Source organism: Anguilla anguilla, chromosome 2 (genome assembly GCF_013347855.1).
Source record: "Anguilla anguilla isolate fAngAng1 chromosome 2, fAngAng1.pri, whole genome shotgun sequence".
NCBI classification, from domain to species: Eukaryota; Metazoa; Chordata; class Actinopteri; order Anguilliformes; family Anguillidae; genus Anguilla; species Anguilla anguilla.
Genome location: NC_049202.1, coordinates 11,031,057 through 11,044,555, shown reverse-complemented (window position 1 = coordinate 11,044,555; position 13,499 = coordinate 11,031,057). Strand labels below are relative to the sequence as shown.

The window sequence follows — 13,499 nt, the reverse complement described above, 5'->3', positions numbered from 1 at the left end:
AAGCCTGTTTAGACCATTTGACTACAATTCCCATTGTACATCGCAGTCTAGTAGTGACAACACAGTTAGGCCAACAACCACATGTCCAACATGGCTGCGTTCATAGATTTAAACATCAGCTATACTGCAGATAAGAAAAGACTTCAGAACATTATTGAAACCGCCGCCCATCGTGAGTATCGCTGTCAATACGTGCAGTTATATCCCAAATATCACAGCGCCAGAAATTAAATAAAACTAATGTCGATTATTGGTCAGCTCTTCTAATACATACTGCTTGTCCCAGTTGCTAGCAATAGGATTGCTTGCTAACTGCAGTTTAGAATGCTCAGTTATATCCAGTTTACAAGATTCATGAAAGTACATTTAATTTTATTTTTTTATTTTTTTGTATAGTAAGAAAGAATAATAGAAATAATAATAGTCATAATAAATGCAATTAGCTATATTTAACTTTATGCCTGTTTAATTCTATTTAGCTGCTTAGAGCACCAGTTCTCCTGTTTACATCTTAACAGGCTGCTGCTTGTTGATTAGATACTGCTATGAAATAAAGCAATCCAACGTATCTAACAGAAGCAGAATATTGCCAAGGAAGCCTTCTGCATTTAAATTATTACATGTGTTTATATCATTTAATAAAATATGCGGTCTTGATCATATATTGTATTACACTCTGAATTATTTGTGTTTTAGTTGGATATTCCACAGTTGCTATCAATCACGTGGTTGACTTTCAACAAAAGAAACAGGTATGTGTCCAGTTTCCAGCCATATTAAGAAGACTACTGTATAACGTTTAGAAAGAGGCCAAGGAATTAAAGTAATTTAATGGATTGGGTGTTAAGTGTTTGGTTGGGCCAGGGGTGAGTAGTTATATGCCCTTGTGCACATATGCTAGAGTTCAATGATACATTTGCCATCACAGTTCAATGAGTGTTTTTATGATTACAGGAAGTTGGAAAACCGAAATGTGTTTCTGAACTGTTTGATCAATTCCCAATTGTGCAGGTAATGGTTTGTTGTCATTGCATAAGTAATACATTTAACAGTTTCAATCCATATCTTAATATGTCTTATGCTTCTTTGTCATTTAGGGTAAATCCAGGCCAATTAAAGTTCTGAACCGGTTGACCTTGATGGTTTCTGAAGCATCTCACTTTGTAAGTAAACCAAGATTTCAATGCAACTTGTCCGTTGAAAAGTTGATTCTGGTATTTACTAATCAGTGTGACGTTTTTTCCAGAGGACAACCAATGAGTTCAAGTTGTATGACATAGTTGCTGTGTTCCCCAAAACGGAGAAGTTGTTTCATGTGAGTTAAACTTTGCTCTTCAAGAGAGGGTGTTTCACTTCAGGAAACATGTCATTTTATCTGTGAAATGACCTTGAACCACATGTTTGTCTCCACATTTTTCAACAGGCAGCCTGCATGTCCTTTGATGTTGACATCATCTGTATTGCTGTGACAGAAAAGCAACCCTTTTACTTCAAACGACCTCCAGTAAATGGTGTAAGAACATGAATAGATTTTACATTTAAGTTCAAATTGTGAAAATCATATTAGAGCAGCGTGGAGACAGTGTTTTGGTGTAATGTGTGATTTTTATTGAATGTGTTTGCTTTGTTCTTGTATATCATTGCAAGTGGTTGTAAGGGATGTGCAATGCACTTAAAATTCTATGTAATGTGAGATAGAATGCCCCACAAGGAACAACTCCAAGTACATATTTTTATTTTTTTAAATAAGTACAACATTGACAAAAGTTTTTTTAGTTCACTCAGGAGTTGATTTTTCTCTAAATGCTGTACTTGTCGAACTGCAATGTATGCATAAGAACATGGTGGATTCTTGATGCTCAAATAAAAGCATGTCCATATGTGTTTCATAGGCAATTGACAGAGGAGTGTTCTTTGAGATCAGTTATGTGGCTGCTATTAAAGATTCCACCATGAGAAGATACACCATCTCAAATGCACTCAGTCTAATGGAGACATGCAAAGGAAAGGTAATCAGTCCTGCAGGTTAATTTCACTTTTATGTCCATTCCATATTTTTGACAATGCTTTAATACCAGTTTTTCCTCTTTAACAGAATGTTATTGTATCCAGTGGGGCAGAAAAGGTGAGATCTGATGCCTTAAAATTTTCTCCAACAAGACTTTACACAACATTGTCTTGTATACCCAGAAAATCAAGTATTTTAATAGTATGCAACATTCCTTTTGTCTTCTGGTATTTCACTCATGTCAAAATTAGAGTCTAGAGAATTTCATTGTCTTCTTAAATATGAAGAGACTCATAGACGTTATTGCATTTTTCTGCCTAAAACGTGCCATTGAAGTTCTTGTTTTCTCATCAAAGTGACAATGTTTATGCTCGTTTCTTCAGCCCCTTGAGTTAAGAGGACCATATGACATCGCTAATCTGTATCCTTCTTGGTGTGCTTTTGTGTTTGAAATTCATTCCTGTTCCTCAGTAGTTTGATCTGTAAATATAAGGTTTGCTTACATACTGTACACATTAATATTCTAATTTCAGTCTATTATTGTTTTTGAAAAATCATATTGTGTAAAATGCTTTAAATAGCTACTCCAGAATAACATATGAGTGTATAGGCCAGTGTTCCAAATTTGAAGCTATTGAACACATGGGGTAGTTAAACAAGTTGGGTATGATATTATTAACTTTTCCTGAAATAGAATAATCATATTAATGTAAACAGGGGCAGAGTTATTTTCATGTTGGACTAGTTAAAATAAAAGATTTAATGTATGTAGAGCTATCACAAAATAGTCTGGGACATGATGTTGTTCAGTGTTGTTATTCAATGTGTATTATAACTGGGATAATACTAATAATAATGGTTATGGTTAGCAATGAAAGTAGATGATTTTGAATGGAGGTGGCAGCATTTGATATTTGAGTGTAGCTGTTCAAGTTTAATGAAAAAAAAATTAATATTATCTAACATCATGAAAAATATTTGCAGTTGTATGGTGTTGATGAACGTGAAAAGTCCCAGGTTTGCCGTTACTGTGATCCTGAATTAAGAATTCAGGGGACTACTGTTCGGTCTGTCTGAAGGAGACGCCAAAGCTGCAGTTTCTACCAACTGTCGAGCTGTCCTTTTGCATGGAGGTACAGTAAGCCTTTTTTTATATGAATGTTGGCTATATGATTCTATGATTTGTGCTATGGTTCTGAGTTGGCATAAGTTACGTACATTAACATTAATGATGGTGCACTTTCTCTCGCTGGTCTTGGAATGTTGTTAGCCAGGTCTGGCACTGTTGTCCACATAATTTGGGTGAATGCAATTAAGTTCTACAAAGTTCTCAGTCTTGTCTTCAGCAAGTGAAACGCATGTTCAATTGGATTCAGGATGTGTGATTGACTTGGCTATGTTTTAGTCTAAAATTGTAAATATGAAACAAGTTGTTTCTGCCATATCTAGTACCAAGTGATTAACTAAGGAAAAAAAGTTGCATGTATAAAATGTGGTTGAGCGCATGGAATGTTTTAGATGCAGCTAGTGACTATGGTCAAGCTAACGTACTGCAATGTCATTACAGAAACCAGAAAGACAGCTCTTGGAATTATCCACACTGTGAAAAAGACCCAGCCCACTACAGAAGGGCAGGAGGAAGAGGAGGCCCCAGCTTCAAAAAGAATGAAAACAGAAGCCATGTAGCCTGTCATTGAGTGGATGAATGTCTGCGATTAGGGTTTGCTTCAGTCCAGTCATAAAGCTGTTTGTCATTAACCTTTGGTTTAATGTTCACATGACTTCTTAGGATTTTTTCTGAATAAATGCAGTCTTTCTGGTGGAATAAAGCCACACTCAATTAAAAAATTTGAAAATGTGAACAGCTGTGTAATTGGATTGAATCAGACCCAGACTCTAATTAAGTTCTATTTAGCACATTTTAAATGATTTGTTTTCCCAGTGACTTTGAATTGTGTAAATTGACTTTACTTGTACATAGATTGTCCTCTTGCTATTTTGAGTTTATAATCACAAATACACGATTGGAAATATACATGCAACTTTTGAATGATAGCGTAACTGAAGTATGCAGTGGTTTAATTTAATTTTTATTTTTGAAAACAGTCAAATATACTTATTAAAACTCTGAGGCTGTTAGATATTTTACAATTGGAAGAAAAAGTTGAAAAAATGTACATATAAAATTCACATCAAGTAAAAAAGATACAATAAATTCAGTAAGTGCATTCAAACTTAATGCTCTTTCTTATGGAAGATATCACACAAAAATCTATTTTAAACACACCTGGCTGGCACATGTCACCTTTCTTGTTTAGAGATACCTTTGGCATGTGCATGTGACATTTAAAATAACAGTTAAATCCTGCAATGTCTGTATATAAAAGTAATTTGATTTCAGCCAAGCATACTACTGTTTTTTTTAAATTATCGCATGAAACACCAAACAAAAACAAATCATCAATAGAAATGCTAACAAGTGTCAAATGAAATTGTTAAGCATTCCCTTCCTGATATCTCTTAGCACTGCCATAATGTTTACCTCTCTCTCGAGTAACACAACCACAGCATGTGCTTTATGTTTCTACATAAAAATGAAATTTTTCCTCTTTTTTTGCAAGAAGTGCAGTATTTTTCAGTGGAGATGGTGTGGTATTCCTTTCTCAACATTCATTTCCAAGCATTAAACCTGGGACCACAATATGGCTTTTGTGACTCTTAGTATATTTTCTATCAGTAGGTTCACATTTTCCATGTTAACATGTTTTGCAATGTCTTTCTCTCTGAATCCTAACAAAAACTAACATTACATTCCCCTTTCCTCGCTTTGAAGGAACACAGCCCCTAAATGGGGTTCTGAATCTTAATTGTAAATCAAGGTCGTTCATCATTCCTTCCCTGCAGTCTACCAAAACTGGTAACTTAACACATCACCTTTACCCCATTACTTCAATGGACACAACTATGACAGAAAGTCATTTTCCACTTTTTCCATAAAATGAAGGTCTGACAAATTGCTACACAACTTCACATGTGTGAATATTGTGTTGACATACTCTTAAGCTCTCTGTCATCCACTCGAGTAGATGTCCAATAAAAAAAGCTTTGGAGCACAACGTTTACAGGAGCACATTTTGTTCCTGAAATGGCATACCTCCTGACAATACATTTTAAAATATTTGTAATTGGACTAATTCTCTTCCTTGAAGTTACAAAGAATGGTTTTAGCCCCGTTCTGCCACTGTAGAACGTTCTCCATTGGAGTCTTTCCCTCCTGCGTCAGAAAAAAAACCAACAATATTGTAAACACTGATTTTACCTTCACTCGTGCAATTCACAGTTCACAATTATGTATTTTTACTACCTCTGTCATTATTTTACTGCCTCTAGGTGGCACTGTGCTCACCAGGTAGAGCAGGGATGTCCAACTCCAGGGCAGCAGAGTCTGCAGGTATTTGTGGTTTCCTTTCAATAAGCAGCCAATTAAGGCCCCGAGAACAAGGTGTGTGGTCTCTTTAGTCAGTCAATGAGTCAAATTAATTAAACACTGAAAGCCAATCAGTCACTGCGGCCCGCCTGGAGTTTGACACCGCTGAACTAGAGGCTCTGTACGACATTAACACTTAAGGGTGAGTGAGAAAAGAATCCAAATTTTTCATCATGCGTAAAAAAAAAAAAGACCCTTGGCTTGTTATCATTAGTGTAATCTATATGCAAGTGACTGTGAAGATTATGATGAGTTTCAAAAGTAGCATGCGCATTGTGTGAAATGAGATGGCAAGATCAGACTTACGAAATTCTTCAGATTCATGTTTGCTCCAGAGATCAGCAGTAGTTGGATCAGTTTGAATCGGTTTGTTCTTACAGCTTCGTGCATAGGCGTATCCCCCTCCTGAGTGGACAGAGAGATAATTCCAGAATTGTACACCAGTGTTTTCTCAGTCAGATTGTTCGTCTAAGCAAACGTTTTAAAAACTGCTGTCAGAGGTGTTTGAATAGCTTACTTACCACATCTTTGGAGTTAATGTCCGCGCCACAGTGGATGAGATGCTCGGCGCATTCAAAGTGCCCAGTCCTCACCGCCACGTGTAAGGGGGTGCTGCGCAACTGCAGGACACCAAACACAAAATTTAATTTTATTACACAACTGCACTACGGGCCAAACAAAGAATTTAATTTGTTCTGTCACAGCGCAGCATGACTGGCTCATAGAGCAGTGCGCTCCCCTCCTACCTTGTCCCTGGCACTGAGGTTGGCGTTGTGGTTTAGCAGTAGCTCCAGCACCGGCAGACTTCCTCCCCGACATGCCCAGTGTACGGCTGTTGAATCCAGCTGTGAGCGAAGAGTGGGCCGGGGGTGGGGAAGAAAGATTAGAGACTTGTGGCAGGGAAAATAAGAGTATATAACCTTATCCTATCCAAATCAATCTGATACCATTGTGTTTTGGAATTTGGAATATTGCCTTAATTCCTTTTATTCCGAATGAGCCATTGAGGACATTGTGCTATTATGATTCATTTAAACGAATATTCAGACTAACAATATATTTTTCCCATAATGCACCTTGTCTTTGCTCTCAGTGGAAGCCCCGGCCTCCAGGAGTTTCTGCACGATCTCCACGTGGCCCTGGGAGCAGGCTTTGTGCAGCGCCGTGCGATTAAACTGCGTGAGGAAAAAGGGAAAAGGTCAGGCGTTCAAATCATACGTTTCAGGGGTTTCCATTTCAGCCGCTGTGTGATGGGGGGCCGGTAAGTCGGTCAGGTGCTCACGTTGTCGGTGACGTTGAGATCTCCACCGTTCTCCAGGTACTTCTCAACCACCGGCAGTTTGTTGTCCGCAGCCGCGCTCAGGAATGTCAGCTCATCCACTACATCAGGCTGAAAACGCCAAAAAGGACGATTTATGCATCTCGTAACATTTCAGGTCTCCCACTGTTAACTGGCAATCTCTTCCCTTTCTGTCTTGAATGAAACTTTTTTATATATAAAGGAGGGGTTTCGCTCAGTAAGATCCACATGCTGGTTTTGCCGTGATTGATCCACAAGTGTTTGGCAGGGAAACGATCCTTACCACGACCTCTGGGATAGGTACAGTCTGCTGAACTGGCACCCTCTTCACTCTCTTCCTCTTCTTCAGCTGCAAAATGTTGTAGAGGTCTTCCACAGTCTCAAGTTTCAGACGGCCAGCTTTGTCGACCTGCAAAAAGCCAGGAACATACAAAAACGACTGTAATGTCAATGAACTATTTTAACATACAAGCTGTGATATATGAGAGTGCAAGTTTAATTTTTACCCCTTTGTGATAGCTATGTTGGTTTATTTAGCCTTGTCCGTCTCCTCAACTGAGGTTGTCTTATATACAGTAGAGTTAATTAAAATCAACTGCAAACAATCCATGTGTAGCATTACCACAAAACATTTAGGCAATTGTAAGTTGAACAACATTTAGATTTTATTTCTATTTGAAACAAAAAAGTAAAGTGTAAACTGGGGCTAAAGAAGATGATGAAAAAAATGCCTAATGCTTAAAATGACTATCAGTGTCGTCTTAGGCTTTGCTACGGCTAAATGTAGTAAGGTGTATTGAATTGACCCCATTTTTTAGATTCCGTGAAGTAAGCTGAGACAGAGACTGAAACGGAGCTCACGTTTAATGTTCTGGGGGTGACCTCATGGTCGCAGACCGAGGTGGGCCGCAGTCCTGTGTGCGATCTCAGATCGTCCTGCTTCTCCTGGGTGACGGCCGTCTCGTACTCCCCCTCCGGAGACTGCTCTGGAAAGCACTGTCCATGCTCCTTGTGCTCACATTTCTTGCCGGTAACCTTCAACGCAACAGAAAAAGCAATCTTATGCCTCTGTGAGGGATGGTGCTATTCTATTCCCTAGACATCAGAGCTGTGTTCTGACTAGCTATCTCTCAGTTATAGGCAGAGGGAGCACCATTAACTAGAGAGCATCTGACATTACTTTTATTGTGGCAGTATAAAGATTTAGGAACTGGAATTGTAACCCACAGTTTGCAGGTTCGATTCCCAGGTAGGACACTGCTGTTGTGCTCTCCAACGAATTTACTTAACCTAAATTGCTTCAGTGTATATTCAGTTGTATAAATGGATACTATGCAAAACGTTATGGATAGTCTGGATAAGAGCGTCCACTAAATACTGGTACAGCAATGTAATAATCTGCTGTATATTGATAGGTGAATGTGTATGTATATATGTAAGTGCTGATTGAGGATGATTTGTTAGTGATGTGGTGATTATTTTATGAATGCTCTTTGTTAAAAAGTCCTTTTTGTCTGCCGTTTGTTTGTTTAGTTCACAGGACTACCAGCATTTGTCTCCTAGTGCTTCCTCGAACTGGGAATAAGTTCACAATGCTGTAATGTTATGTTGAATAACACTCAGAAATACAGCACCACCTCTGTTTTGAGTTTGCCTCCCTGGTGAATATCAGTGATTACTAACAGTACTGCCCTAGTGACATAATACAGTGTCATTTGAGGAAAAATGTAGGGAATATCCATTAAAATAAAATTGCTTTTATGAAACTCGATTTCACATCTCACTGTCCTGAACTTTGAACCTATAAATCTAAGCAAATATATGCTATCAAAACATACAATAACAATTTTTCAGCATAAATATGTTAATCCTAATTGACCATACCTCACATTCAAACTACGTTTACATTTCATGGCCATTAGGACAAATACTGTTAAGCAAAATGCATGAGATCAAGCCACGTTTCGTTATGAATACTTAAAGCAGTAATACCTAAGTTTGTCAATGTGAATTCATAAAAATCACAGGACAAGAAGTCTACTGAATTAGGAAACCTACCAGCTCTTCAACACTTAGCATCCCCATGTCTGTATTGTGTAGTAGTCCACTGAAGAGGTTCAAGTCCCAAACTGTGACCAGTGTCAATACTGCTCTGTTAATGGCCTGATCCTGCATCACTTATATGTGTTTGGGGCGGCAAAAAAAAGGAGGTCACGTTTCAACCTGGGTGGATGGCCCACCCCCAAATGTGGCGCAAGGTGCCCTGACACATTTGGCAGGCATGTAGCCTTGCATGATCTGATGTCACCAGGTTTTACCAAAGAAAAAAAAAAACGTAGAGTGGCGAGATGCCTTTTGAACATTCGTCGTCCCGGCAGCGCCAGGCATTCTGCTGAAACCGGACGCTCACTGAAAGCACCAGGCTGCCGCGCATAATGACTGCAGAGTCCAGCAATGCAGGACCCCCGCCCCCCGTCCATGCCTCACGTTTACCAGAAACAGCTGACACTCAGCATTGATGTGCAGGATACCGCTCAGCATAGCTCCGGGATAAAACAGGACGCAGTGACACGGGAGGCTTACCTCATCCTCGCGCAACTATTTATAAATGAAAAGCACTGCCTACAGTAAATTTCGATTCATTACCATCATTGGTCGGTTGTTTCTCCTCAGTAAGCTAATCCCTTCGAATGGTAATGACCATGTTTACTGGTTACTTCTTCTAATGTTTCTGTTTTCACATTCAGTCCTTTGGTGGTAATTAAAAAATGATTGCCTTGAACTGGTTTTAACAGCGCCAGTAATAAATCAAATAATGATACTATTTCGTCACATCAGCATGTGTCAGCTGCCATTTTGAACAAGTTCAGACTTTTGCTCATAAAAACTGTAGATAAGGAAATCCATTATGAGTGGGCCTAAGGGGTCAGAATTTTTAAGTGACATGATATATTAAGACCTTAAATTTGTGTCTCGCCTTGACACTGAAGATATTACTATACTACAGTACAGATACACAATTCCAAGTGCTTAGATTTTGCACAAATCTTTCTGGGACAGATACCTGTTCATCCACATTGTTAACTAAACATATATATAGTAAAATAAAATATTTTTCTTTGAGTGAATGTATTAGCATAAAATAAAAATATTTTCCCATTTTTTGAACATTCAGTATAACTCCTTTTCTATGCAGTCTAGTGTATACAGCCTTCTTACAGTCTGTATAATGTTGGAGGGCACTTTATATATATATGTTTCCACGAACAGAGTTGGTTACCACTGATATATACAGTACAGTCCAAAAGTATTAAACCACAAGGATGAGTTTCACTTCAAAAATAATTTTAGATGACTTTCCTCAAAATAGTCTCATTCGGCTTAAATTACAATTAAACTAATTATTGGAAGTCTATGAAATCATTTTGTAAAGTGGAAGGTGGAGGGGTGGGAGGGTGGTGGATGTGACTGAAATCTTATTTGCCTTAAGTTTTTCTTTTAGACAACATGTAGCTGAACAGCTTTGGCCGGTAGTTTAAGTAAAGCAGGCACTAAAGTGTTCAGTATCTAGCCTTGATTCAAGGCTTTTGATTGCCTTTGGAGGCTGAGACCAGAGTTGTGTCAATGAGAAAAAAGAAAAGAAAAAAAAGGCAGTGACAAAATCCAAACAAGGGGCTTACCAGCGGCCATACCACCATGCACCCTGCTCCTGCTGAATGGCTCAAGCTCAGCAAGGGTGGGCTTGGTTAGTACTTGGATTGTAGACCACCTGGAAAAAACTAAGTTGCTCAGGGAAGTGGTGTAGGTGGGCCAGCAGGGGGCAATCTTCCCTCTGATCAAATAAACCCCAATGCCCCAGTGCAGTGACAGGGCTGTTGGAGATGCCGTCTTTCAGATGAAACGTTAAACCAAGGTCCTGTCTAACAGTGGTCATTAAAGAGTTCCCCTGTGTCGTGGCTAAATTCCCATTCTGACTCCCTCAAATACTCTGAATATATAAATTCAATTCCCGAATATATAAATACAATTTCTGAATATATAAATGTAACTCTGAATATATAAATTCAATTCCCGAATATATAAATAGAATACTGTATGTGTTTGCTTGTATGTGTGTACTATCCTGATGAAAAAATAAATTGAAATATTAGCAGCATCCAAACATCGGCTCGGAGGCGTCAGTTGGCACTACTGGTATCCACACAGACGAGGGCTTGCTGGGATCGAGGCTTTAAAAGGCGCCATATAGACCTAATATAGTCACCCCAATAACCTTAGTCAATGGCTGCGCAGGGGGCCAGAGCCGCGAGCAGAGGTTCATGGGTGATTTAGTGGCGCAGGCCTCCAGCTGCCCTCACGTGGTGGCAAATAGTTCAGATGGTAGAAAAACAAATAACCATGTCACCGAAAAGCTCAGGGTTGACCCAGACAGCTGCAGCCCCCTTTGTAATGCATCTACATGGGCGAGGCACGCGGATCTCGCCTTAAACTTTCACGACTCCGTTTGCCGCACGTCAGCTGAGAGCTTAGCGTCTTAGCTTGCGCTTGGGGGCAAATGTGCCTTCTCCACTCTCCAGAAAGAGCTGAGGGAATTGCTGACTCTTTTTGGAATTTTCTAATGCTTGTGCCCCCACCCCATTTCAGTGAATCAATTTGCCTGGTTGTTCCAAGCTTCCTTTTTCATATCTGCAATTGGGCACTGCACTGCATGCACTACTCAGACAACTCAGAGATTTATATGGCTTTGTGAGTAAAAAATGGGAAACAATGGGGAAATGCAGAGCAGTGACTATGGGAAAAAGTGGATTCAATTCAAATATCCACAGCATGGAATGGATCCTTGCACACACTTAAAAATAACCCATAAGCCCCCGATCCCAGGTTGGGAGGGGCAATGACAGAGGGGATGAAAGAGGCTGTGTGGTGAGACCGCGGTGGGTGTAAGAAATGTAGGAATTTATTCACCAAAATCTGCTCCACCCCCACCTGCAGAGCCCAGGAATAGCTGCACGTGTTAAAATATCATGATGTCATCAGCCTGTTATGACCCCTCCCCAGGCTCAGGGGAGCAGTGAGGAGGTATAACAGCTTCCTGAAAATCTCAACGACACAAACGTTGGCACTTATTGCTCTGTGTGCATGTGCATGGTAGGTGTGTGTACAAATATGTGTGCTTATATGGATATGAGTGTGTATGTTTGATATATTTGTGTCAATTTGTATGTGTGTGTGTGATGTGTGTGTGTGCATGTGTGATATGTATGTTTGTGTGTGTGTGTGTTTGTGTGTGTGTGTGTGTGTGTGTGTGTGTGTGAGGGAGGGGGGGTGGGGGTGGCTTTTGTTGATAGTTAAAAATAGACTAATAAACACTCATTAACCTAACAGGAAGTTTTCAAAATTTGACGTGACGTTAAACTTTTTATCGTCACCGTCATTAAACAAGGATGAACAGAAAAAGAGTTTTGCATCACAGTAGGCCCCATTCAACAAAACAGGAAACATAAATTAGTCACTTTGGCTTCTATTAGCTATTAGGCACTGCAGTCTGAGCTTGGATAGTATCCTTAAAATACAACTCCACTGCAAAGACCTCTGACAAGTGATACAGATAGGCCAATATAAACAAAAAAACTCAGGACCTTCACATTGGGAACTAGTCATGACTGTTTGTAGGGTTATTTAGACACTGAGCAGTGGTACACTCTTTCTGCATGCCTGAAGAAACCTTAACCCACTGATAGACCCTGGTGTATGTGCTCACAAGCAAAATGGGCGGTCTGTGTTTTTGTTTGGTGTTCATTTGATTTTCTCCACCAATATTCTTACAAAATATACAGGTAGTGCTTGTTGGTGAATAATAGAGAATGTTCCATTTGTTTTTGCAGAAATTATTTAAATGAAAACGAAGGGAAAAAACTAATTATCATACGAAAGATGTTAACATTTCTTTTGGTATGTGGTTCCTGATAAAAATAAAATTTCAACAATTAGTGAGAGAGAGAGCTCTGCATTATTCTAACAGAATCACATGAACAATTTCACAGTCTATAAATGTACATAAACACTAAACCTTTGCTCCACAACAGAAGCAACAACAGAGCAGTAAAGCAACAACTGTGTAGTAAGTACAGAGTAATGATGCACAGCACATACCACTACCAGTCTACAATAAAGTGTTATTTGATACCTCATTTGCTACAATAAAATTCCACTGTAGGAAGGAAAGTTACCTACCATGACAAAACTGATCGCATCTTCATCATCAGACTGGGAGTCCCAATCGTATAAGTCAGTCTCAGGAGAAGCCATGTCAGACCTGAGACACAAAGCAAGGGCAAATGTGCAAACCACCGAGTTCATTTATAAGTAATCTGACAGCTCTTTGCTGTGATGGGTTTGAGAGATATGGCATTAGTGTCATGCAAGTCTTCCTTAAGTGTTTCAATGGTTCCTCAAGGAAAATCCAAAAACTGTACTTAATGTTTACCTTTGAATCTCTGAACGCAACAAATGGTACATTAAATAGTCCAGATCAGTTATTTCTTGCAGAAAAAAATACGAATGTGCTTTCTTTACCTCTGCAGTTCCATGCTGGACCCTTGGCTCATGGTTGGCTTGGAACAGTGTTCAGGGTAATGACTGCTCTTTGGAAACGATGTCCCTCTGAATGGTCAGCAAGGTTGTGCTCCAGAGTGTGAACCCTG

At 39.3% G+C, this 13,499-nt stretch overlaps 2 protein-coding genes across 3 annotated transcripts; one reads left to right on the top strand and one right to left on the bottom strand.

Moving 5' to 3' along the window:
- The first annotated feature begins 40 nt into the window (after positions 1-40).
- Positions 41-4,711, top strand: rpp30 (ribonuclease P/MRP 30 subunit). Its single transcript, XM_035400415.1, has 11 exons — positions 41-172; positions 697-752; positions 955-1,011; positions 1,098-1,163; positions 1,247-1,315; positions 1,424-1,513; positions 1,893-2,009; positions 2,096-2,125; positions 2,392-2,429; positions 3,062-3,141; positions 3,576-4,711. The coding sequence occupies exons 1-11, from the start codon at positions 82-84 to the stop codon at positions 3,692-3,694; spliced, it is 813 nt and encodes a 270-aa protein (XP_035256306.1). The 5' UTR covers positions 41-81; the 3' UTR covers positions 3,695-4,711.
- Positions 4,712-4,878: 167 nt separating this feature from the next.
- On the bottom strand, positions 4,879-13,499 carry LOC118218036 (ankyrin repeat domain-containing protein 1-like). 2 transcript variants are annotated; one of them, XM_035400392.1, is made up of 10 exons: positions 13,372-13,499; positions 13,030-13,111; positions 7,657-7,830; positions 7,079-7,204; positions 6,778-6,885; positions 6,572-6,670; positions 6,242-6,340; positions 6,017-6,115; positions 5,802-5,900; positions 4,879-5,282 (listed from the first exon to the last, which is right to left on the bottom strand). In XM_035400392.1, the coding sequence occupies exons 1-10, from the start codon at positions 13,401-13,403 to the stop codon at positions 5,199-5,201; spliced, it is 1,002 nt and encodes a 333-aa protein (XP_035256283.1). In that variant the 5' UTR covers positions 13,404-13,499; the 3' UTR covers positions 4,879-5,198. The 2 variants fall into 2 exon arrangements, with proteins under 2 accessions (XP_035256283.1, XP_035256293.1); XM_035400402.1 differs by lacking the exons at positions 13,030-13,111; positions 13,372-13,499 and adding an exon at positions 8,854-8,943 and having other exon boundaries at positions 4,880-5,282.